This window comes from Macaca fascicularis, chromosome 16 (assembly GCF_037993035.2).
Source record: "Macaca fascicularis isolate 582-1 chromosome 16, T2T-MFA8v1.1".
In the NCBI taxonomy this organism is placed as follows: Eukaryota; Metazoa; Chordata; class Mammalia; order Primates; family Cercopithecidae; genus Macaca; species Macaca fascicularis.
The window spans coordinates 57,199,044-57,223,591 of record NC_088390.1 but is presented as its reverse complement, the minus strand read 5'-3'; the positions used below and the strand labels follow the sequence as shown (position 1 = coordinate 57,223,591).

The 24,548-nt window shown below is 55.5% G+C and overlaps 1 protein-coding gene across 1 annotated transcript; it reads left to right on the top strand.

The window, feature by feature from the left end:
- Nucleotides 1-3,550: 3,550 nt before the first annotated feature.
- NGFR (nerve growth factor receptor) lies at nt 3,551-24,117 on the top strand. Its single transcript, XM_005583617.5, has 6 exons — nt 3,551-3,746; nt 10,678-10,819; nt 15,096-15,455; nt 19,473-19,725; nt 20,992-21,152; nt 21,813-24,117. Exons 1-6 carry the CDS (start codon nt 3,681-3,683, stop codon nt 22,112-22,114), a joined length of 1,284 nt encoding a protein of 427 aa, XP_005583674.1. The 5' UTR covers nt 3,551-3,680; the 3' UTR covers nt 22,115-24,117.
- The last annotated feature ends 431 nt before the right edge of the window (nt 24,118-24,548 follow it).

Here is a 24,548-nt window from a genome sequence, read left to right as displayed (position 1 = left end):
GAGTTATACTCAGGCAGGCAGTGGCTCCATGCGGCCTCTGATATTGTTCCTAGGAAAAGGAAGGGCCAGCGCATCCTGCCCTCACGAAGAATCTCTGCTGCTCGCGGTGGTGCAGATGTAGGAAGGTAGGTGTTGGAAGCCATGGCCATGGCAGCCGTGGTGGTGGCGACTATGGTGATCATAGTGATAGTGATAACTGTGGCCGTGTCATGGTGGTGATAGTTGTGATTCTGGTAGTGACACTGATGGCAGTGGCATAATGATGATGGTCATAGTGGTGCTGGTGTTGTTAGAAGCGGTGGTGATGGTGGCAGTGATGGTGATGATGGTGATGGTAGCGGTGGTGGTGGTCACGATGATGGTCATAGTGGTACTGGTTTTGGTATAGATGTTTGCAGTCATGGTGATAGTGGGAGTCTCAGCAAAGGAATATCCTGATCATATCCATGCTGTCTGGTATGGTCAGTCAAGCCAAGACCTCACATTATAAACTAACTCTTCATGGCTGGGCTCGGTGGCTCACGCCTCTAATCCCAGCACTTGAGGAGGCCGAGGCGGGTGGATCACCTGAGGTCAGGAGATTGAGACCATCCTGGCCAACATGGTGAAACCCCGTCTCTATTAAAAATACAAAAATTAGCTGGGTGTGGTGGTGCGTGCCTGTAATCCCAGCTACTCGAGAGGCTGAGGCAGGAGAATCGCTTGAACCAGGGAGAAGGAGGTTGCAGTGAGCTGAGATCATGCCACTGCACTCCAGCCTGGTGACATAGTGAGACTCCAACTCAAAAAATAAAAATAAAATAAAATAACTCTTCATATCAAATAAATAACACACTAGAACATCAGCTTCATAAAGAGCTGCATGAATCCCCAAGGCCTGCAGAATCCCCAAGGCCTAGAACAGTGTGTGGCACACAGCAGATGCTCAATAAATACATGTTGAATGAATAAAAGAAGAGTGATGAACACAGTGTTACTTCATCTGATCCTCACCACGCCCTTTCAAAATTCCCATCTGATAGATGAGAAAAGTGAGGCCAAAAGAGGTGATGTAACCTGCCTGAGGAGTCAGCAATCGGGGAGAGGGAGGGAGGAATAATACCCAGGCCTGTCCCACTCCCAGTGCAATGCTCTTTCCTCCACACACTTTGCAGCCACTCTCCCCGCCAGCACTCAGCATTACATAGTGGTCTTGCACTTGGGTTTAATCATAGAAATACTGCTAATAATAGTAACAATTGCTGTTAGTAATTGTTTGAGTAAGGCTTAAATGATCAGGACCATGGAAATTATTAATAACCCAGGCCCAGCCATAGTAGTGTGGGTCATATTAAATTGTGCTGAGATGGATAACGTTAGCAATAATAGTAACTGGGATCATAAATTAATAACAGGAATATTTAAATTAATGCCACACTGTCGATGCCCTTAGTCATAAGCAGTTCGATGCTGCTGTTAGTACTAATGTTGCCCCCTCTTCCTGCCTTTTATGAATTCAGCTGAGAGGAAGGCAGATCTAGGAAAGCAGCGGGAGGAAGACACATCTTAGAAGCCGTCCCTGTCTGGAAAGAATGACTCCTCGGTGATTTCTGAAGAGGTGCTTGTTGTCTGGCCTCTTATGACCAGCCATGAAGGTGGTGGCTCACCAGCATTCATGCTGAAAGCCACAATGATGTCTACCTGTCCTTTCCAGGCCAGGGCTGTCCCCTGGACTTTGTGGGTTACACAGGAAGGAAATTCACAGGACAGGTATTTTTTCCCCCATGAATGAATGAATTAGCCTCAGCCAATCTTGGAAGTCAACTACGTGCCCTCTTCATGAGCACTGTTTTTTTATTTGTTTGTTTGTTTGTTTTTCGAGATGGAGTTTTTACTCTGTGGCCCAGGCTGCAGTGCAATGGCGCTATCTCCGCTCACTGCAACCTCCGCCTCCTGGGTTCAAGCAATTCTTCTGCCTCAGCCTCCTGAGTAGCTGGGACTACAGGCGTGAGCCACCACGCCAAGCTAATTTTAGTAGAGATGAGGTTTCACCATGTTGGCCAGGCTGGTCTCGAACTCTTGACCTCAGGTGATCCACCCGCGTCGGCCTCCCAAAGTTCTGGGATTACAGGCATGAGCCACTGTGCCTGGCCCACAAGCACTCTTGATCTCCCTTTTGTTTCCATAACTGGGGAGGGTAATGAGTTTTTTGGGGAGGGTAATGAGTTTGTTTTTTTTTTTCTTCAAGGAGGAAACTGAAATCCGAACCTGGTTAAGATTTGGGTGCTGGGATGGGCTTTGCAGACACCCCCATCAACTCTGTGTTCCAGGGTCCTGACGATGTCTGGGAATGAAGAAATGGAGGGAACAGGAAAGGGGTAAGCATGGGGGTGGGTGGCATACTTTTTGGGTTGGGAGGCATATTATTTGGACTTGGCAAGGATTCTAGGGCAAGACGAGTTTGGTCCTAGTACATGGATGGGTACACAGATATGAGTCCATTTCACCACTTTTCTATTTATTCCCTTCTACAGAACTTTCTTGAACCCTACTGTATACCAGGAATTCAGAGAAGAAACCATAATCCCTGCCTGCAGAGCTCATAAGCCCATGGAGACACTCACAGTCTGGTGAAGTTTATATTGTTGAAGATGCATCTGTTTGTTTGTTTATGGGTGTCAGTGTGTGTGTGAGCTCATGAATGTGTGTGTGCTTGTGTGACTGTATACGTGTGAGGACTTATGCAGACGCGACAGTATACATGCATGTGTGAATGCGTAGGTGTGTGCATTTGAATGTCCGGATCACATATGTGCCCGTGTGCAGGCCTGGAGACGTGCATGTATATGACAGTCAGGTCGGCAGGAGTGCATGAGGACGGTGTGGGCACACGTAAGTGCACAATCACACATACAGGTGAGCTTGAGAGTGTGTATTCCTGTGCATTGTGTGCACACCTGTGACCCCTTCAAACCCCTCATTTGAGAATCAAATGATGTTGGAATGGACTCCACCATGAATGTCGATGGCCGAGGTCAGGCCGCCTGCGCCCCTCCCCTCCCCCAGGCCTCTGCCCAGGGATCTCCTGCACTGGGAAGGGGAGGGGTGGGAATAGGGGAGGAGGTGGGGTGATGGGCGTAGATGAAGGCCAGGGAGGGCAAGCGGGCATTCTTACTGATAGGGGCCAGGTAGGGAGCAAGGCTCCAGGGAGAAGGTGAAGCCAGAGACGGAGGAAGATGGGTAAGAGAGTGAACCCTGTGGCGGGCCGCAGCCGGAGAGGAACAGAAACCGCAGTGGGGACGCCCTGGTCCCCGGGCCCACAGCATCCGGGACGGACGCGCAGTAGTGCGGGCCGGGAACTGGGTACCAGGGCGGGATGGGTGAGAGGCTCTAAGGGACAAGGCGGGGAGAAGCGGCAGCGGGGTGCGGGGAACCGCACGCCCTCCCTTTGCCTCCACTCCCCACCCCGAGGCAGCGGGGCGGGCGGGCGCGGTTCCGGGGGTGGGCGGGCTGGGCGGGGCGGAGGCGGGGCCGCAGCACTGGCTTCACCCAGCCTCTCCCGCCCGCAGTCAGAGCGAGCTGAGCCGCGGCCAGCTCCGGCGGGCCGGGGGGGCGCTGGAGCGCAGCGCAGCGCAGCGCAGCCCCATCAGTCCGCAGAGCGGACCGAGCTGAAAACCGAGCGCTGCCGCGGGAGGCGGACGATGAGGGCAGGTGCCACCGGCCGCGCCATGGACGGGCCGCGCCTGCTGCTGTTGCTGCTTCTGGGGGTGAGTGCTAGCCGGAGGGGGGCCTCTCCCTTTCCCGGGATCAGAACTCCGAGGAGAGCCGGGCGGCGCCACCAAGGAAACAGAACAGAGCGCTGGGGTCCCAGATGCTGAGGGTGGGTGGTGGGACAGGGTCTCTGATGCCGGGACCACGAAGGAGGGTCTAGGGTTCCCGGAACGCAGAGGCGACCCTCCAGGGTGGAGATGCGGGCAAGACCGGAGCGCGGTTTCGGGTCCTCAGGTACCGCAGGGGGCGGTGGAGGAGCTGGGAGGGGTCTTTCAGGAGGGGGCATGGGGCTCTCGGATGCCTGGGTTCTTCGGAAGAGGACACTCGAATGTCGGGATCCCGAAGGGACTTTCCCCTCAGCATCTCGGTCTCTGGAGAGTCGTGGGACGGAACCAAGGCGAGAGAAGGAGGGGGAACTGGACGGGGACTAGAGATGTGAGGGGTGAGCTGGGTTGGGGCGGGGAGCCCAGGACGAGGGGATGGAACAATGGAGGAGGTCGGAGGTACTGGAGACAGAGGGGACCTGACAAGGACAATGGGGACCGGCCAGACAATGGGGGGGAGGGGCGTCGGAGGGAGAGGTTGGGGAGCTGGAGAGCGGCTGAGAAGTGGGTTAGGGAGGGCAGAAGAGGAACGACAGCGAGGGCGGCAGAGAGATGGGAAGCAAAAGGAAAGCAGACGGAGCGGGCCGCGGACCCTAAAGCGGTCGGGGTCCCGCCTGCCAGCTGAGGGATAGTGAGAGAAGAAGAGCGCGGAGGCTTGGACATTTCCAGCGCCTGTCCCGGCGCTCCTGCCCGCGGCCTCGCCCAGTCCTGGAATTGCGGCTGGGGATCTAAGGCTGGGAGGGGAGTGCCCACTTCGCCGGGGCGAACCCGCTCTTGGGGTTCCCCCACGGCCGACGGGCTCCTCCGACGCTCGTGTTCTCACGGCTTGAAGCAGCGCGGCGGATCGCGAGGGACGGACCAGGTGTGCTCCTACCCGGGCTGGCGGTGGCTACATCTCGGGGTGCAGAGCGCCCGGGCGCGCTAGGCGGGGACCCGTCCCGAAAGCGCGCCGCTCTGGCTGCGCAGGCGGGAGGCGGCCGGCAGGAGGCGCTGCGGGGCGAGACAAGTGCAGTCCGCGGCTGCTGAGCGTCTGGGGCTGCGCGCCTCCCCCAACCCAGCTGCGCGACCCGAGCGCCGCGCCCACAGCGCTCCGTGGGCTCCAGCTCCTCGAAGGGTCAGGATCCGGTCTGCGCCTCGCCTGGCTCTCGGTGCAAGCCGCTGGGCACCTAACGAGACGGGAGCGCGCGGACGCCTCGGATTCTGCCGCGCGGTGTCCCGAGCCACTGACTCGGCAAAGGTCGGCGGGTCCTCCGGGCGGTCCGAGGAGATTGTCAGAGGTGGCCTGCTGTATGGCCATGAACCGAATGCCCTGGAAGGTCTGGCAATGGAGGAGGCGTCTTCACTCTCCCTGCCAGCGTCTTTCATCTGAGCACTGCGCACCAAATCCCGGCTTTACAGATACGGAGACTGAGGCTTTGAGAGTTTTAACGACTTGGCCGAGATCTCACAGCAAGTTGGGCCAGAGTCGTGGCTAGACTCCCCCGACCTGAGTCCCAACTCGGTACTCCCCCATCTTTTCAGGGGGTAGCCGCTGTCCCAGATCGGGGTCACGGCTGCGTTTTCCAGAAGGGGCGGGGTTGACACTGTCCCCAGAGTCAGGCGGCGGTAGAGCCTGCGGGTGAGGTGGACAGAGATCCTGTCCGGGTGCGGGCCCCAGTCCGAAAGCTCAGCCCGGGTTCCCTGGAACTGTCAGGACTTGTGGCTGAGTCCGGGGATTTGGGAGCGACCGCGGGCACATCTGCTGACTAACCCCGCTGGTTAGAGACGCTGCTTGGACGCGAGTGGGCGAGCGTGGACCAGAAGGGGGGGTAGGAGGGACCGGGGTGGTCTCTAGTCCCGATCCCAGAGGGGCGACTACGTGGGATCCGGGTCTGGGCAGGAGCGAGGGTCCAGGCGCGAAGACCCAGAAGGAGGGGAGCTGGGCATGGAGGGCCTGGGCGCTGGGGAAGGTGGACCTGCCGTCTGCAGCCCCTGCGGCTCCCGCCTCCGCCTCCGAGGACGGCTGCTCCGTCTGGGCTGGCTGTGCGCAGTACGAGTTTCTTCCTGGGACGCGGCGCGAGAGAGAGGGCTGAAACCAGAGCGCGTCCCGGCGGGTCTGCTGGCGGGCCGCGCCGGTAATGGAGGCACTTTGTCATTCAGACGTCTGTAACCAGAGCCGCTGGGCTGGCTAATGCGCCTAATAGGGATGGAGCGAGGGCAGCAAATGGGCGTGCGTGAGCGGCCGGGTTGGGCTGGGGTGGATGGTGGATGGGGAGGCAGCTCCGTGGGGGGACGGGCCCCCACCCCACTGTACCAGCCCAGTCGGGCTCAAGCGCCTCGCTTCTTCCCTGGAGGACCGCGTGGGGAGGCGGGAATAATCGAATGTGCTGAGTTCCTACTACGTGCCTTGCCCTGGTACTTTCTCTTGAGTTATTTAATCCTTATAAGGTCCTAGCAAGGTGAATTTCGCTATTCCCACTTCGCAGATGAGGAAACAGAGCCCTGCAGACTTTCAGGCCCGAGACCAGGCTCCCCCAGTGAGTGAGTGGTGGCGCCTTTGTTGGCACCCAGGATGTTCTCTTTCCTGCATATGCCAGGCTCCCTCCCGCCCCCTACCTTCCGGATCATGGAAGGAGTCCTGGCTCTGAGAGATTAAATCGTGCCCTATGCCTTTGGCCCCACACATTTAGATCTGAGCCCCTTCTCCACACGCAGTGCCCCTGCCCCCTCTCAAGTCTCTATGCTACATTATCTTGGGTAATTAGCTCCTTTCCTCCCAACTCCTCCCCTACCCAAGGGGAGTGAGGGGCATGTGCCAGTGCCTCCCGTGGGTTTGCATCGACCTCAAAAGGCCCTCCAGGTGTTTGAAAACCTCTCCCATCCCATGGCGGTGACCACGGCACCATTCACTTAAGAGCCCTTTGCTGAAGCTGTTGTGAATGGCCAGGGCTGATTATACTGAAACATTCGTATGGTTTCAAATAATTTCAACTATTTTGCTGTTTCTCTCTTTTCTCTAATTAAAAAAAAAAAAAAAATGAAAATTCTTAAAAAGTAAATTCATCTAAGGATCCTTCCACCTTAGTTCCTTGTAAGCCTTGAAATGGCCAAAACAAAAAGATTACAAACGTTCTTAAAAATGGGCTGAGGCCGGGCGCGGTGGCTCAAGCCTGTAATCCCAGCACTTTGGGAGGCCGAGACGGGCGGATCACGAGGTCGGGAGATCGAGACCATCCTGGTTAACACGGTGAAACCCCGTCTCTACTAAAAAATACAAAAAACTAGCCGGGCGAGGTGGCGGGCCCCTGTAGTCCCAGCTACTCGGGAGGCTGAGGCAGGAGAATGGCTGAACCCGGGAGGCGGAGCTTGCAGTGAGCTGAGATCCGGCCACTGCACTCCAGCCTGGGTGGCAGCGCGAGACTCCGTCTCAAAAAAAAAAAAAAAAAAAAAAAAAAAAAAAAAGGGCTGAAATCATTCTGTCAAATGTGAAATGACTAAGTGTAACACATACAAATTTCAGGGAAATGTATCTGTCATTCCTATAAATTAATCCTTTTGGATCTGATTTTGGAGCAATTAGCCTGAATGTTAGTCACCCCTCCCTACTTGGCTGAACTCTCCCCTCCTGCCTGGGGTCTCCCTAAGACGAGATGCTTCTTTGATAACTAACATTTATTCAATTCCTACTAAATTCCTACTATAGACCAGACATATTTGCATAAATTATTTCACTTAATTCTCCCAGCAATCCTCGGCAGTAGACATTATCAACCCAATGTTTTAGGTGAGAAAAACTGAGGTTTAGGGAGATTAAGTAATTTACCCAAAGCAACATACTTTTTTTTTTTTTTTTTTTTTTAGCAACATACTATTAAGAAGCAGATCTAGGATTTTACAACATAGGGAACATAAAACAAGCACAGGAAACACATGGTTACTAATTATCTGGCCCCTACTCCAAATGTAAGTTTTAAGAGAAGAGAGAGGACCTCAGGCTGCAGCAGGGAGAACAGGCGTCTTGGCAGGGGCATTTGCACAAAGCCCTCACACCACCCAAGACCACTGTAGACAGACTTCCTCAGCCATCCAGAGCCCAGCTAACTGGAACACAGCCAATGGCCACAAAGTAGACCCTGGAGGACAGAAAAGAGGGGTCCCAAAGTACATAAACACCTTACTCACTTGTGTAATACTTACAGCAATCCTATGATGCAGGTACCGTCATCATTACCTAATTATGAGGAAACTGAGGCACAGAGATTCAAAACTTGACCCAGGTCAAGTGAGGAGCCAGGATTCAGAGTGGTGCAAGAGCTCACACATTGTACTCAGAGGCTTGCCTCCTCCTGGTTCAGATCCTATTTATATACCTTTCTTTTTTTTTTTTTTTTTTTTTTTGAGACGGAGTGTCACTCTGTTGCCCAGGCTGGAGTGCAGTGGCACGATCTCAACTCACTGCAACCTCTGCCTCCTGGGTTCAAGCAATTCTCCTGCCTCAGCCTCCCAAGTACCTGGGACTACAGGCACCTGCCACCACTCCTGGCTAATTTTTTGTATTTTTAATAGAGACGGGGTTTCACCATGTTAGCCAGGATGATCTCGATCTCCTGACATCGTGATCTGCCCGCCTCGGCCTCCCAAAGTGCTGGGATTACAGGCGTGAGCCACCAAGCCCGGGCAGCACATACCTTTCTACCAAGGCGAGTTCCACAGTTTCCGAATATTCAATTAGACCTTAAATAGATTAGCGTGGTGGGGGAAGGGCTGCTTCAGGTCACACTGGTAGCAGCAAGAAGTGACAACTGATACCTTGACAGGAAGGGAGGAAACAGAAAAACTATATTTAAAAAAAAAAAAAAAAAAAGGGCTGACAGGAGAACTCAAAACGACAAAAGTGTGGTAATTTGTGCAAAGAACACAAGAGTTTCCCTGCATTGCAGCCCAGAATAATCGCTGGTGTAAATACAGAGTCCCTGAGTCATGGGAAGCCATGAAGATTTGCTCCAGAGACAGGGAAGGGTGCAGCCACCATGGTGAAAAGGAAAAATGATGAGAGCAGCAAAGCCTGGCAGTCGGGAATCTCAGCTAACCAACAGTCGCTCTCCCAGAGTTCTGGGTAATTGAGGTCATATAGTATTTTCGTGTATTTCAACTCCACATGTGTATGCATTGTGTCCCTACTGCATGCCAGATACCGCATCAGGCCCTGGGGCAATCCAGCTCCCTCAGGGAACTGACAGTCCAGTGAGGGAGTCTATAAAGTTCAGGCCGGGCAAGAGCAGAGAGAACCGGAGAACAGGCTGGATGTGTAACATGGCAGCCCCACCTAATCCGCAAGGTGTGGGTGCCACAGGACCACTTCCTCGAGGAAGTGACATTTAAGCAGAGCCCTAAGGGATGAAAAGAAATCAGAACAGGCCCTTCTGGAATCTTGCCTCTTGAGGGAAAGCCTGCATCTGGGACCCTGAGCCTCCTGGTCTGCAGATGTTCCCAGCACTGAGTATGTTGCTGCCCGGGAGGAGGTGTGGCAACACCAAGGTTCCCCCTCCTCTGCTGCCTGTGCCTGTTCTGCTGGTCTCATGGAGACCACAGGCTCCCTCATGGGTTGATCTAACCTGTCTATCCCCCTGACTCCTCTGTTTCCTTCCCCACCAAACCCTGATGAGACTGCAGGATATTTTAAAAGGCTGGAGGGAAAGGAGTGTCTTGGCCATGATCTGGCCAATGTGGAAGAAGCAGAATGCCCAAAACCAGCTTGTAAAGCTTCCTTCTAGTCCCACGACCCCAGAGCCCATACTTCTCAGCATCAAATGAGGGCTGCATGGTCTGGAGCCAGCAAAGCAGGCTTTGGAGTTTTATTAGACATTAAGGTTTTTTTAAGGAACAGAAATATAAAGCGAGCCTCCAGCAGCCCCTCCCCCTGGGGAATCTGGTGTTAAATTGTTCCATCCATGAGCAAAGATGCTTCAGTGGCAGGAACCTGACTCCCCTTTCCCTTGGTTCCAGCGCTGTTCCCAGTGACCACATGGGGGAGGGGGGAGGACTGGTGGCTGAAAATCAAACCCGGGCAGGGCAGGGATGCTGGCTGGTGAGAGCAGCCACTGTCCCATCATTGATAACAGTCTCCCTTCCCTCCATCTCGGTGCCAGGCTTTTGCCAAACAGTTGGTCTTTTGCCCTGGCACCAGGCTGTTGCCATCTCTGTAAAGAGATGAAGACTCAGAGGGAAGCTGGGCAGGCAAGACCCCCAGCGCAGACTCAGGATTCAAACCCAAGACCCTAACCCTCTGCTTTCTGCTCTTGGGCATGGATATCTCCCATTTATTATTTAATATGTGGAATTAAGAACCTGGAGTAGGGCCCTGCTGGTGTTTGTTAGAAAAAGGCCCTCCTCTGGGTAGATGCAGCCCTGCAGGTCAAAGCTTAGCGAATGGAGTTTGGGCTAGGTTTCAGCTCTACTTGCCCTGTTGGCTGGGAGCCCTGTGCAAGCTGCAACCTGTCCAACCACTGATGACATCCCTGTTGGTAGGCCCTCCGCTGGGCCTCAGGCCACCTTCCCCATGTGGTGTATCCTTGGGATTCCAGGAGTTGCTGTAACCCCAAGATGAACTTTGCAGAAGGTCAGCAGCTGAAGCTCTGACCTCACACCCCCAGCAGCCTGCACAGGCATACTGTCCCTCACTTGCCTTTCCCCTGTCAGCTTTGATGTGCCTAATGCCTCCTTGGTGAGCTCATCCCAGCCCAGGTGGTTCTAATAGAAGGCAGTGGGAGGGGGTGTTTGATTCCCCGGAAGAGACCCCCGCCTTTCTCTTGCCAGTCTGACCCTCTGATCTGCCTCCATCCAGGTGTCCCTTGGAGGTGCCAAGGAGGCATGCCCCACAGGCCTGTACACACACGGCGGCGAGTGCTGCAAAGCCTGCAACCTGGGCGAAGGTGTGGCCCAGCCTTGTGGAGCCAACCAGACCGTGTGTGAGCCCTGCCTGGACAGTGAGTAGAGGGTGGTGGGTAGCAGGAGGGGAGAAGAATGGGGGTGAGGAGGAGAGGGGTGAAAGGGAGGGGCGCTGGGAGAAGCATGCCCAGTAGAGCCTTATAAGTGGGAAGGGTCCCCTTCCCACCACTGTAAGGTCACCAGAAGTGGGTCTGACCCAGTGTAGGAGGTGTTTCTCCCAGATGGGAGAAGCTGAGAATGGAGAAGGGAAGTGTGCAGAGGGAGGAGGGGAACCCCACAGGGGATCTCCAAGGGGTGCCCATTCCCAGCTCCTGAGAAGGCAGAGGCCTGGTAGAAGAGTGTGGCCGGGCAGGGAGGAATAGCTGATGCTAAGACCAGCTAAAAATATCATCTGCACTGCAAAATCAATGGCTGCCACTTATCCCTGATGTGTTTGGGGGAAGGGAGAGGAGGATCAAATCCTGGCTGCCCTGGAGGCTGACCTTGGGGGATCCTGGGGGTGTGGCTGCTCTCCCCCACAGACCAACTCTTCTCCAGCTTTGACCAGGAAGCAGAGTTTTCCCGAGGCAGCAGGGATAGGGGTCCTGAAGACGTACTTATTGTTGGGTGACAGAGGGGAGGGGAGATGGGGAGCTGTGCCCATTCCTGCCTGGGATCCTTCCTTCCTTCCTTCCTTCCTTCCTTCCTTCCTTCCTTCCTTCCTTCCTTCCTTCCTTCCTCCCTCCCTCCCTCCCTTCCTTCCTTCCCTTTCTTTTTCTTTCTTTCTCTCTCTTTCCTTCCTTCCTCCCTCCCTCCCTCCTTTCTTTCTTTCTCTTTCTTTCTTTCTCTCTCTCTTTCTTTCTCTTCCTTCCTTCCTTCCTTCTTTCCTTTCTTCCTTCCTTCCCTCCCTCCCTCTCTCTTTCTCTCTTTCTCTCTCTCTCTCTCTTTCTCTCTTTCTTTCTTTCTTTCTGGCAGAGTCTTGCTCTGTTGCCCAGGTTGGGAGTGCAATGGCATGATCTCGACTCACTGCAACCTCCACCTTCTGGTTTCAAGTGATTCTCATGCCTCAGCCTCCTGAGTAGGTGGGACTACAGGTGCATGCCACCATGCCTGGTTAATTCTTGTATTTTTAGTAGAGATGGGGTTTTACCATGTGGACCAGGCTGGTCTCAAACTTCTGGCCTCAAGTGATCCACCTGCCTCAGTCTCCCAAAGTGTTGGGATTAGAGGCGTGAGCCACCGAGCTCAACCCTGCCTGGGATTTCTTTCAGGAGGGGAGAGAATCTCATCTTCCAGGGCTGGTGGGTCTGGGCCTCTTAGCCCCAGTCTTGTCCAGGGTCTGAATCCCCTCGTGTTTTGAGTCAGGGGTCTTGGTCCCTGATGGGTGCCCCCAGTCCGCAGTTGCTGCCTTTGGACCATGGGCTCCCTGCCCTTTTCCTGATGACTGCCACTCAGAACCTGCCTTCTACCTGGCACTTGATGCCCACCTGGAGGGCTCAAGGGAACCATACTCAGATTGTTCTTTAATCTGGCTGGGAATAAGGGGATAGAGCTGGGGCCTCTGAATCCACCTGCGGACATAGTATTACCTCTCTGGATGTCCCCCTGAGTCTATCTGTCCTTAAGGCAACCCCAACTCTTGGTGTTCCCCAGACATACTGTTCCCCTTCTCTGTGCTTGTGGATCCTGTAACTCCATTCCCCAGCCAAGAGATGCCTGGGCGTATGTGTGGAGGTGGGACATCCTCCAATGCCTTTGCCATCTTGCTGTCTGGCCTAACAGGGTTTCCATCCCAGGACGGGGTGGCCAACCATCAGCTATCCCAGAACCGCCAAATCTGCCTCTCTCGCTTCCTGGACTCCAGCCCAGGGCTCTCCTCCCAGGACCTAAATGATGGGAACCCTTTCCCTTCAGTCAAAAGATCTTCAGCAGGAGGTGGGGTGGAGGACACCAGGAGAGGCAAGTTCCAGAATCTCTGGAAGGGAAGGGAGGCAGGCAGAGAGGTGGCTTTGAGAATCCTCCCTTCCACTTCCTCCCTCCCCTCCCTTTTCCCCTCCTTCCCTGTGTCCCCCTCCTCCACCTCCAGCTGCGTTAACAGGCTGCCTTTACAAGCCCACTTTATGGGATGGAGACCCCAGCGGACTTTCCCTCTATCCTTAAAACGTTTCCACAAGGAAACCTATTAAGCCCCTGCCTTCATTCTCTGCCAAAAAAGACCACATTTTTCACACCACCTAAAACCCTCTCCCAGGAGTTTTCTGCTAATTTTCTGTGTTTTGCCATGAGCAGGGTTCTCCTTTTCCCCTCCTGTGTGACTAGATTTACCCTCTGTCACATGCCAGCCAGCCAGGACCCTCTTGTTTGTACAGATCAGACATCCTGCCTTGGCTGTTTGTGTTTGGACGTTCTTTCTGCTGTCTGACCATATTCCTACCACCAAAGTTCACTGTTCTTATCGCTCCCAACCCCCATGGGGCCCAGTCTTTATAGGATCCCAACTACATGCCAAGACTTTATGGCTGAATTTCATTTATTCCTCACCACAACCCTGTGACTGCAGATATTGCTCCTTATTTTTACAGAGAAAGAAAAAGCTCAGAGACGTTAAGTAAAACACCCGAAGTCACACAGCTGATAAGCGATGGAAGTAGATTTTTGAATCCAGATCTGCCTGCTCCTAGGAAAAGGGATACAGGGTTCCTCTGTCAGAACTGACTTGAAACTGAAGTCTCCCTCCAGGCCCTTCTTCCTGGGTCTTTCCTTCTCTCCTCTACCCTTTTCTATTTTCTTCTTCTTCTTTTTTCTTTCTTTTTTTAGACAGTGCCTCACTCTGTCACCCAGGCTGGAGTGCACTAGTGCAATCTTGGCTCACTGTAACCTCTGCCTCCCAAGCTCAAGCAATCCTCCCACCTTAGCTTCCCGAGTAGCTGGGATTACAGGTGTGCACCACCACACCCAGCTAATTTTTGTAGTTTTTGTAGAGATGGGGTTTTGCCATGTTGGCCAGGCTGGTCTTGAACTCCTGGCCTCAAGTGATCTGCCTGCCTTGGCCTCCCAAAGTACTGGGATTACAGGAGTGAGCCACCACGCCCAGGCTCTGTCCGCAATTCTGCCCCTTTCACTTCTCTCTGGCTTTTCCTTCTTTGCCTCCCTATCCCCCCACCACAGCCCCCAAGCCAGTGACCCCTTGCTCCATCTTGTCTCTGACACCTTTGAATAATGTTAAGACCCCACCCCCCCAACAGGCCTCAGTTTCCCCCAATGGTGCTTTAGCCTTTCTGCTTCTGCTTCCACATTCTGAACAATCTGTCCTTCCCTAGTTCTCAGGTTCCTAAATCTATGTTCTTTCTGTCCTTGGAGCAAGGATAGGTTCTGCCAGATCCAGGTTGGCACAGAGTTCTCCACCCAAGGCTGGAAGGGGTGAAGAAGATCTGGCCCTGCTCCTTCCCCTCCCTGTACAAGGAGGCAAGGACCCTGGCATGTCTGGCCTCCTTCTCCTTATTCTGGAGTGCACATCCACTAATTAAGAAAACATGAGTGAAGAATGAGCTTGGACATTTCCCTTGCATGCTAGCTGAAAGGGCAGAGGACGCATGTGCAGATCTCAAAGGGGTGATCATATACAGTTGTGCAGCTTGTGAACTGCTCAACAATATCCATCTGAGAGACTGAGTGTGGGCTAAGAGCCAGCTCTCTAGCTTCAGTGGCTCCTGCCTTACCTGAACCCTCTTGCCTGCTGGTCCATCCCCACCCTCAGGAGCCAAGCCCTTCAGCAGCGTGGGGGTAGCGCCACGGGTGGGAAATTCTGCTGTCTAACCCCGGTCACTCTCATTCAGGGTGCATCTGAGCCCACACCTGTGTGAAGAGGAACTGAAGGCAGATGAGGCAGGAGGCTCCCTAGGGGAAGGCCTACCTTGCCTGGACTGGGTTAGCAGCCCAGTTTTGGCCCGCGGGGAGGGCTGGGTGGGAACCATGTTCAGATTATTCGTTAATCATGCTGGAACACCCTACAGGCCTGGGAAGTCTCAAAGAGAATTTGCCAAGAAACTTACTGGCACCAGCTGGGTTATCCGGGAAACCCTCCTGGCCGGCCAGTGCTTCTGGAGGCTGAAGGAAGCGGCTCCGGGCCTCCTTCCCCTTACCCAATTGGCTGCCACCAACTTTCACCAGGCTAGGGGTCAAAGTCCCTTGGAAGAGGGTGGGAGTCGATGAGAAGGCGAAGCTGAAGGAGGAAGTCAGCGTCCTGGCAGGCAGTGGGTGAGGGAGAGACTCCAGGCTCCTGCGTCCCGGGTGCCCAAAGAGCAGACGACTAAATCTGGTGTCCGCTGCGCTCAGGTGTGACGTTCTCCGACGTGGTGAGCGCGACGGAGCCGTGCAAGCCGTGCACTGAGTGCGTGGGGCTTCAGAGCATGTCGGCGCCGTGCGTGGAGGCCGACGACGCCGTGTGCCGCTGTGCCTACGGCTACTACCAGGACGAGACGACCGGGCGCTGCGAGGCGTGCCGCGTGTGCGAGGCGGGCTCGGGCCTCGTATTCTCGTGCCAGGACAAGCAGAACACCGTGTGCGAGGAGTGCCCCGACGGCACGTATTCAGATGAGGCCAACCACGTGGACCCGTGCCTGCCCTGCACCGTGTGCGAGGACACCGAGCGCCAGCTGCGCGAGTGCACACGCTGGGCCGACGCCGAGTGCGAGGGTGAGCGCTGTTAGGGAGCCGGCAGTAGGGGGTGCGGGAGTGGGCTGGGGGCATAAGGAAGGGCTCCCTCTGGAGGTCGACAAAGACCCCGCCTGGCCTGCTGGGGCAGCTTTGTGACCTTAAGGCAGCGTGCACCTTCCCTGAGCTTCAGTCCCTTCCTGGTAACCTGAGGGAGGACGTCGTTCCCGATCCTGTCTCACCAGAGAACCCCTCTCACTGTTTCCTTCTTTTGGCTAAGTGTTTGGAAAGTGGGGGGTTCTCATTGTCCCAGGCCGCGGGTACTACATGTAACTCATCCTCGGGGACTCATTTCTCTGTGACTGCCCGCTAGTGATTAGATGAACAGCAAGCAGCTCGAAGGTGGCCACTACCCCCAGGGCACAGCACAGAACACGAGGGGTCTGATCCATGAGGCAGGCTTTCTGAACTGGAAGAACAGCTGGAGGACCCTCAGGAGCTGGGACCCTTTGACTCTGAGCCCTGGTCTAGGTCCATGGTGGGTTTTGGCTCTGGGACCTGAGATGGAACCCACCCTGTCCTTATCTGACATTAGGGAGTCCACTCCTGTCTCTGGGCCACAGTTTCCTCACTGGTCATATGGTTGCCAGGGTTGTTGCAGGTTAGGGAGCACAGTGGGGCTGGCCCACTTCAGCTTGCCCTGTCTAGGGGAGGGGTCAACCGTGTTTTGCAGTTTAGTGAAGGATGAGGGGCGTGCAGGGAACACCAAGGAGGGGCTCTGTGGAAGAAGGGGGGGCAGACCTGGGGCTCAAAAGCCCGGGGACAAGGGAGTGCATGCTCGTGGCTGTCAGTTCCAGGGGTGAATGGGAGCTGAGTGTGCCCTTAGCTAGGCACAGGCCCAAAGGAGATGGGGTGATTCCAGGGATGGGAGGAGGAAGCCCCATGGGAGCCAGGGCAGAGCTGTTTTGGTCTCTGGTTGGTGACGTCCGTCTCAGGAGACGGGTGGGCTTTTCCACTTCAGGGAGAGGCTGGCAGCGCCTTTACATCCTGCTTATCCTCCTGTGGCCATGCACACATTGAGCTATTTCCCTTTAAGACCTAACCTTCATCCTCAGGTTGCTTTTACCCTGAGCAGGCAATACAGCACCTCCTTCAGTGAGCCCCCAGTTTGATGGGAGAGATAGCCTTCGCCCAGTCTAATGAGAGAGACATGGTCCCAGCACTTAGTCCCCAGCTGAAGGAGAGACAGCCCTCACTTTAGAAATCCCCCATTCTGATGGAGGCAGCAGAGCTTCTGCCTCAGTCAGCACCCGATCTCCTGCCCCTGGGGACCCTCCAGTCTGATAGGGGCTCCAACATCCCACACCTGCCTTCCAAGTCCTGTGATCTTTGGCTTTAGGAGCTCAGGATGGGGAGGGCTGTTGGGCTAAGGCCAGGTTGAACTCAAAGCTGCCTGCCTTGGAGAAGGAATGAGGAGTAGGAGTAGGATGTGGTAGTTCTGGTGGCAATTGCCCTGGGCCAGGAGACAGGCAAGTGGCATCAGGCACCAGGCAGAGCGCAGGGAGGGTTTCAGCAGCCAGGCGTCAGGGAAGCGGGCAGCACATTTCTGTGGACAAGTCCAGACCAGCCAGCTGCGGGCGGGGTTGGGGGGACTTAGGGGCGCTGCAGAGCAAAGAAAGGTGGTGGCTGCGGGAGGAGCAGGCTTTGTGGTTTGGGGCATTCACAGATTCCTCTCAGATCCCAGCCCACTTTCCCAGCCACCCCGAAGGAGGAGGGTGCTCCTGAGGGAATGTGTTCATCCTGGACCTTGTTCCCCTTTCAGCTTCAGGCTCTGAAGGGTTAAATGTCAGCTCTGGAACGAGGGACCATTTCAGGAAATGGAATTTGATTCTTGGTTTGGGTGCCCCCTCCCCTCCAGCTTACCATACTTTCCCCCCTGCATATAAGTTTCAGGTGTCAACATGGTGACTCACCCACCCTTAGGGCAGAAGGGCTCCCCACTGCCCCAGTGAAATTCGTTTTGCTTAGGGGTAATCTTGTCCCTCCATCCAGCCCGGAAATGGCTGTCAGGACCTGCCAAGGGCTTAGTACGGGGGAATGCTAGTGGACATGGCCACATCTGGATCTCATCCTCCTGCCCTCATCAGAGGGGTTTGGAGAGATGAGGGAAGCTCCCCGAGAGTCAGCGCCGCCTCTGGTCTGGCCATGCCTTGCTACCCTCCCAGCCCTCCACTACCGTGCTCTGATCTTGGTGATGGTCTCATTCACGGGCACACAGACATGCATACTCTTTCAGCCTCTGGCTTGGGGTCAGTCTGAGCTGAGCTGTGTCTCCAGCCTCCGGACTTAAGCTGCCCCCCCAGCCTGCCCAGTCCCCTGGTAGAGCAAGAGAAGACACTCCCCAGTCCAACGCTCCACCTGGGGCTGCCAGAAGACAGGGCTCCGTCTCCTTCACTCCCTCTGGCCCCTCCCAGGACTGAGACGGGGAAGGGTGGGATGGGTGACAGATCGCAGCCCCTCACCGCTGGCAGCCAGATGGATTCTAGATTCACATCTGGGGGCTTTGCCCCTCAGAAGGTGCTGAAAATGGGCCTTTGAAGCATTTTCATCTTGAGTGTAAGAGGCCAGAAGATGGGTGGCAGCTTCCACTCGTGCTTGGGAGTACAGACCCCAAAACCACAGTCCTGTCGGTGCAACCCGTGTGGCCCCTTCACTTCTGACCACACTCCCTGTCCAGAGAGAAGTGCCCCTGCTGCCTCCCCGACCCTGCCCCTGCCCCGTCACCATCTCAGGCCGCCTGACCCCTTCTCCCACACTGCTAAGTGGGCCAGCCCCTCCCACCACAGCGGATGTCATATCTGGGGGGCTGACACCAGGGATGGTACTAGGGGGAAGTGACAAGGCCCCAGAGACTCAGAAGGAGGAATCGAGGAACCAGAGTGGGCAGAGCTGGGGGCAAGGTACCCTCCCCTTCACCCCATTGGCATGTCCTGTTCTGCTTTCGCTCCCTGCCCCAGGTGTGGGAAGCGAGGAGGGATGGGGTAGACAACTTTGCCCAGACAAGTATCCCCAGGCCGTCCAGAGCCCACAACCGCTAGCACTGCCCCTAGCTATGTGGCAGAATGGAAAATCCCACCCACTGGTGCCAGGAAGGGCTGGATCCCCTGCCAGGGAGGCTGGCAATGCCCAGCTAGCATGAGAGGGTCTCGGTGGGTGGCAAGTCACAGTCTCCCCTGGGGCTGAGGCATTGGGCTGGACCTGCCTCTTGGGCCCCCTCTCCACTGGCTCTCTGCTTCCTGACCAAGGAGGGCTGGGGCTACCTGACGCTGTCGTCTCTGGGTGGCAGGATCAGGCTAGGTGGGAGCCAGACAAGGCAGGAAACAGAGGCTGGCCACTGTCCCAGGGCTGGCTGGAGGGAGGCAATCCAGCTGCCCCCGCACCACTCCTCTCCACCCAAGCCTAGAGCCCAGGACATGAGGTCAAGAAGTTAGGGAATGCTCTCAAGGAGGTGGTGTGGGGAAAGCACCTCTCTGACCAGACCTGTGTACACTCTTCTTTCCTTAGGACGGGGGTGACTGGGGTCATCTAGGACAAGCTGGGGCCAGAGAGACATTTCCTGGAGTGATTCCAGCGCGAGGCCTCCCTGTGGTCAGGCTTTGTGTGTTTGCTCCCAGACAGGCCTCTCTAGGTACCCTGGGAGGTGGAATAGAATTCCAGGACCATAGCCCCAGATGGAAGGGAGCTTAGAGACCGTCTCTCTTAATAGCCCCATTAGATAGATAAGAAAATCGAGGTTCTGAGAGAAAAAGCGGCTGGGCCAGAGTCACCCAGCAAGTCAGTGGCAAAGCTGAAGGAGATGCAGCTCTGTGGGCCCACAGGCCTTGCTCTTTAGCGTCATGACATCATGCACACAATCCCAGCCCCCACACTGTGCATAACAGCTGGGCACAAGAGCACCCGGAACCAGGGCGGGGACACAGGAAGAACACTGCAGTGGGTTACAGCTAAAAGGGAGGGGCGGGGGAAGTGGGTCCTCACTCCTGTGGCCTTTTCTCCCAGAGATCCCTGGCCGTTGGATTACAAGGTCCACACCCCCCGAAGGCTCTGACAGCACAGCCACCAGCACCCAGGAGCCTGAGGCACCTCCAGAACAAGACCTCATAGCCAGCACGGTGGCAGATGTGGTGACCACAGTGATGGGCAGCTCCCAGCCCGTGGTAACCCGAGGCACCACCGACAACCTCATCCCCGTCTATTGCTCCATCCTGGCTGCTGTGGTGGTGGGCCTTGTGGCCTACATAGCCTTCAAGAGGTAAGAGAGGGCACAGTGGCAACAGAGAGGGGAGATGTTTGCCCTCAAGGAAGACTTTACTGTGACCTTGACCTGAAAACACACACACCCTTTTTTTTTTTTTTCAGTTGGAAAACTTTTTCTTGTACACATACCCTTTTAACTCAACCCCAAACCAAGCTCCTCCTCACTCATCATCCACTGCCCCACTCCAGGGTGCAGCAGATCAGCAGGAGGTGAGGGGAGAGGATCCACCCCGTCCTGTCCTGTCCTCTCCTGCCCTGTTCTGGCTCCAGCCCCTCCCACTCCCATGCCGTACCACTCCCTGATTCCCTAGCCCCCAACTGCTTGTGTCTTCATCCCCCAACCTCCTTCACCCCACAGCCACCTGCGTGTGCATACGTCTCTTCCCCTTCCCTTGTCACACTGGGAATGCTGTGGCACCCACATCCAGGAATTCAGGATGTGCACGAACTCCCAGAAGGCGTTTTAAAGCTTTAAATGCATTTTCCGTTCTTTCTAAAAAAAAAAAAAAAAAATCATCAAAGTAACACATGCATGTTTAAGAAAATGCAAACAAGACCAATATCTTTCAAAGCAAAAGTAAAAGCCCCCTTTTATCTTCCCAAATCCTACTCCTCTCCTTATTGGAATCTGTTTGAAATGGATCCTTCCCAACTATTTTCTGTGTGTGTTTTTTATAAACATGTATATAAACCTTTTATAATTACATGTAAACATGGAGGGCTTTTTAGGCATCAGTGAGATCACATTGTACATATTCTGTAGCTTACTTTTTTCACTCAGTCTCCCTCAGGAGACCTTTCCTCAGGAATGTAGATTAGCTGATCATTTGTAACCACTCATTCAATAGTATGGATGGATGGTAATTTATTTAGCCAGTCCCCTATTGATGGACATTTGTTTTTTTTTTCCAGGTTTTTGTTATTGCTTATAATTGCAGAGGAAATCCTTGTATGTATCACTGCCCACATGTGGGAGTATTTTAGAAGGGTAGATTGGGAGAAGAGGAGTTCCTGAGCAGTCACTTAGTGCTGCACTGCTCATTCCAGGAACATTTACTGAACACTTACAGAGGGCCCCTCATGGAGCTTTCAGGGTAGGTGGGGGGCAGATGTGCAAAGAGGAGCCTTAGATGCTGGGGTGGCGGTTACAGTTGGGCACCCGCCATGCCCCTGGCCCTCGCACGGCAGAGCACAGATACCTCAGCTGCATCCGCCGCTACGGCCCCCGCCCCCTGAGACCTGGCCTGTCCTCTGGCTCCAGGTGGAACAGCTGCAAGCAGAACAAGCAAGGAGCCAACAGCCGGCCAGTGAACCAGACGCCCCCACCAGAGGGAGAAAAACTCCATAGTGACAGTGGCATCTCCGTGGACAGCCAGAGCCTGCATGACCAGCAGTCCCACACGCAGACGGCCTCGGGCCAGGGTGAGCAGGGGCCCCGCTGAGGAGCTGAGTCGGAGCTGAGGCTGAGGAAACAGAAGCGGTTAAGATTAGACTCCAGGAAGGACTGTGGGAGGAGGGGGAGGCAGGGCTGGCTCAGCAGTGCCCCTGTAGATGGATGGAGAGGCTGGCTGAGGGGAATGGGAAGGAGAGGCCCTCTCCAGGGAAAGGACTTGGGAAATGGAGGCTTTTACAAGTTGGAGCATCCAGACTCATCAAGCTAATTGTCCCCCCTGGGGGCTAATTACTGCCCAAAGTAGCTGCAATTAGCCTCCTGCCCTGGACTTCTGGGGAACAAGTAGTTAAGTGTGTACCCTAATTAGTGGCCCATAGCCCAGCTCCGGGACACTTGCTGTAGATGTCTGGAACTGAGAAGCCCTGTCTCCTCCTTTGCCATGATTAATTGCTGGGGGGGAGGAGAGGAGGGATGGGGGTAGGGATTGGGCTGGAGTGACAGGAGGAAGGGACAACAAGTCCCCCCAGGTGCCTTCACTTCCTGGTGTCCCACCCAGGACCTTGGCTTGGCCCTAGGCCTCTTGATGGGGAGGAGCACTGCCACCGCCCACCTTGGGTCTTACCCCAGCACCCACTGTTGGGGAAAGGAGTGCAGGGGTAGGACCTGACTCTCCTCTGGGTTCTCTGCAGCCCTCAAGGGTGATGGAGGCCTCTACAGCAGCCTGCCCCCAGCCAAGCGGGAGGAGGTGGAGAAGCTTCTCAACGGGTCTGCGGGGGACACCTGGCGGCACCTGGCGGGCGAGCTGGGCTACCAGCCCGAGCACATAGACTCCTTTACCCACGAGGCCTGCCCCGTTCGTGCCCTGCTTGCAAGCTGGGCCACCCAGGACAGCGCCACACTGGACGCCCTCCTGGCCGCCCTGCGCCGCATCCAGCGAGCCGACCTCGTGGAGAGTCTGTGCAGTGAGTCCACTGCCACGTCCCCGGTGTGAGCCCAACCAGGGAGTCCCCGCCCCGCCCCACATTCCGACGACCGATGCTCCAGCCAACCCCTGTGGAGCCCGCACCCCCACCCTTTGTGGGGGGCCCACCTGGCAGAACTGAGCTCCTCTGGGCAGGACCTCAGAGTCCAGGCCCCAAAACCACAGCCCTGTCGGTGCAGCCCGTGTGGCCCCTTCACTTCTGACCACACTCCCTGTCCAGAGAGAGAAGTGCCCCTGCTGCCTCCCCCACCCTGCCCCTGCCCCGTCACCATCTCAGGCCACCTGCCCCCTCCTCCCACACTGCAAGGTGGGCCAGCCCCTCCCACCACAGCAGGTGTCATATCTGGGGGACCGACACCAGGGATGGTACTGGGGGAAGTGACAAGGCCCCAGAGACTCAGAGGGAAGAATCGAGGAACCAGAGCCATGGACTCTACACTGTGAACTTGGGGAGCAAGGGTAGCATCCCAGTGGCCTCAACCCTCCCTCAGCCCCTCTCGCCCCCCACCCCAGCCTAAGATGAAGAGGATCAGAGGCCTGTCAGAGCTGGGAGGGGGTTTTGAAGCTCAGCCCACTCCCCTCATTTTGCATATATGTCAATGAGGCCCAGAGGGAGGCCGTGACTCGCCCAAAGCCGCACAGCAATGGGGAGGCCAAGTGCAGGCCGGCACCGTCTTCTCTAAATGAGGGGCCTCAGGTTTGCCTGAGGGCGAGGGGAGGGTGGCAGGTGACTTTCTGAGAAATGGCTTGAAGCCAAGTCAGCTTTGCCTTCCATTGTCTCCAGACCCCCACCCCTTCCCCACTGCCCGCCCACCCGTGGAGATGGGATGCTTGCCCAGGGCCTGGTCCATGATGGAGTCAGGTTTGGGGTTTGTGGAAAGGGTGCCGCTTCCCTCTGCCTGTCCCTGTCAAGCATGCCCGTGTGACAACTGTGGCATGGCTCCAGTCTGCTGCCCTCCATCCGGCAGGCACAGACCCGGAGCTAACACTGGCCCCTAGAATCAGCCTAGGGGTCAGGGACCAAGAACCCCTCACCTTGCAACACACAGACGCATGCACACACGCACGCGCACACACATACACACAGGAGGAGAAATCTCACTTTTCTCCATGAGTTCTTTCTCCTGGGCTGAGACCGGATCCTGCCCGGGGCAGCTGCCAGAGAAGCATCGGAGGGAATTGAGGTCTGCTCGGCCGTCTTCACTCGCCCCCGGGTTTGGCGGGCCAAGGACTGCTGAGGCTGGAGCTGGCGTCTGTCTTCAAGGGCTTACACGTGGAGGAATGCTCCCCCATCCTCCCCTTCCTTGCAAGTATGGGGTTGGCTGGGCCCACAAGATTGTCATGAAGAAAAGCGGGCCAGTGTGGGAATGCGGCAAGAAGGAACGACTGTGACCCGTGGGGATTTCTCCCAGCTCTAGACAAGCCTGCAAAGGACTGTTTTTTCCTGAGCTTGGCCAGAAGGGGGCCATGAGGCCTCAGTGGACTTTCAACCCCCTCCCTGGCCTGTTCTGTTTTGCCTGATGTTGGAATGAGTGTGGCTCTCCTCTATTTAGCATGACAAGCCCCAGGCAGGCTGTGCGCTGACAGCCACCCCTCCCCAGCCCAGGGTTCCCCCAGCCCTGTGGAAGGGACTAGGAGCATTGTAGTAAATGGCAATTCTTTGACCTCAATCTGTGATGAGGGGAGGAAACTCACCTGCTGGCCGCTCACCTGGGCACCTGGGGAGTGGGACAGAGTCTGAGTGTATTTATTTTCCTCCCCAGCACGTGGGGAGGGGCTTTGGGGGCTGGCAAGTATGTTTTAGCATGTGTTTGGTTCTGGGGCCCCTTTTTTCTCCCCTTGTGCTGAGATGGAACCCTTTTGGCCCCCCAACTGGGGGCCACGAGCTCCAGACCCCCAGCATCCCTCCTGTCATCTCCCCTCCTTGCCTCCTGTGTAATCATTTCTTGGGTCCTCCTGAAACTTACACATAAAACATAAGTGATGAACATTAAATAGCAAAGAAAGAAAAATAGTACAAAGAGATTTTCTGGAAATACACATGGTTTGAATTGTTTGGGATGGGGTGTGTGCCAGGGACCCAGGTATAATTTCCAATTCGGTCAATTCCTGCCCTCTTTTACCCCACACCAAAAGGGGAAGTTTTAACAGAAAGCCAGTAAGTTCCCATGTGTCACTATGGGGTGGGGTGGGTTGGGGAAGGAGAAGGGGCTCTTTGCTCCCAGATCTTGGAGAGGGAAAGTGAAAATGGCCATGCAGGAAGCTGGCCAGCTGTGAACTTGACCAGATGTCAGAAGTGAAACTGACCACGGGTGAGTCAGAGGCTTCCCAGGAGGGCCAGGTCACAACCCCACAGCTCCCAGCCACCCACATGGCTTGGGAGACACACACACACACACACACACACACCACAGAGAGAGAGAGAGAGAGATCTGGCTCCAGA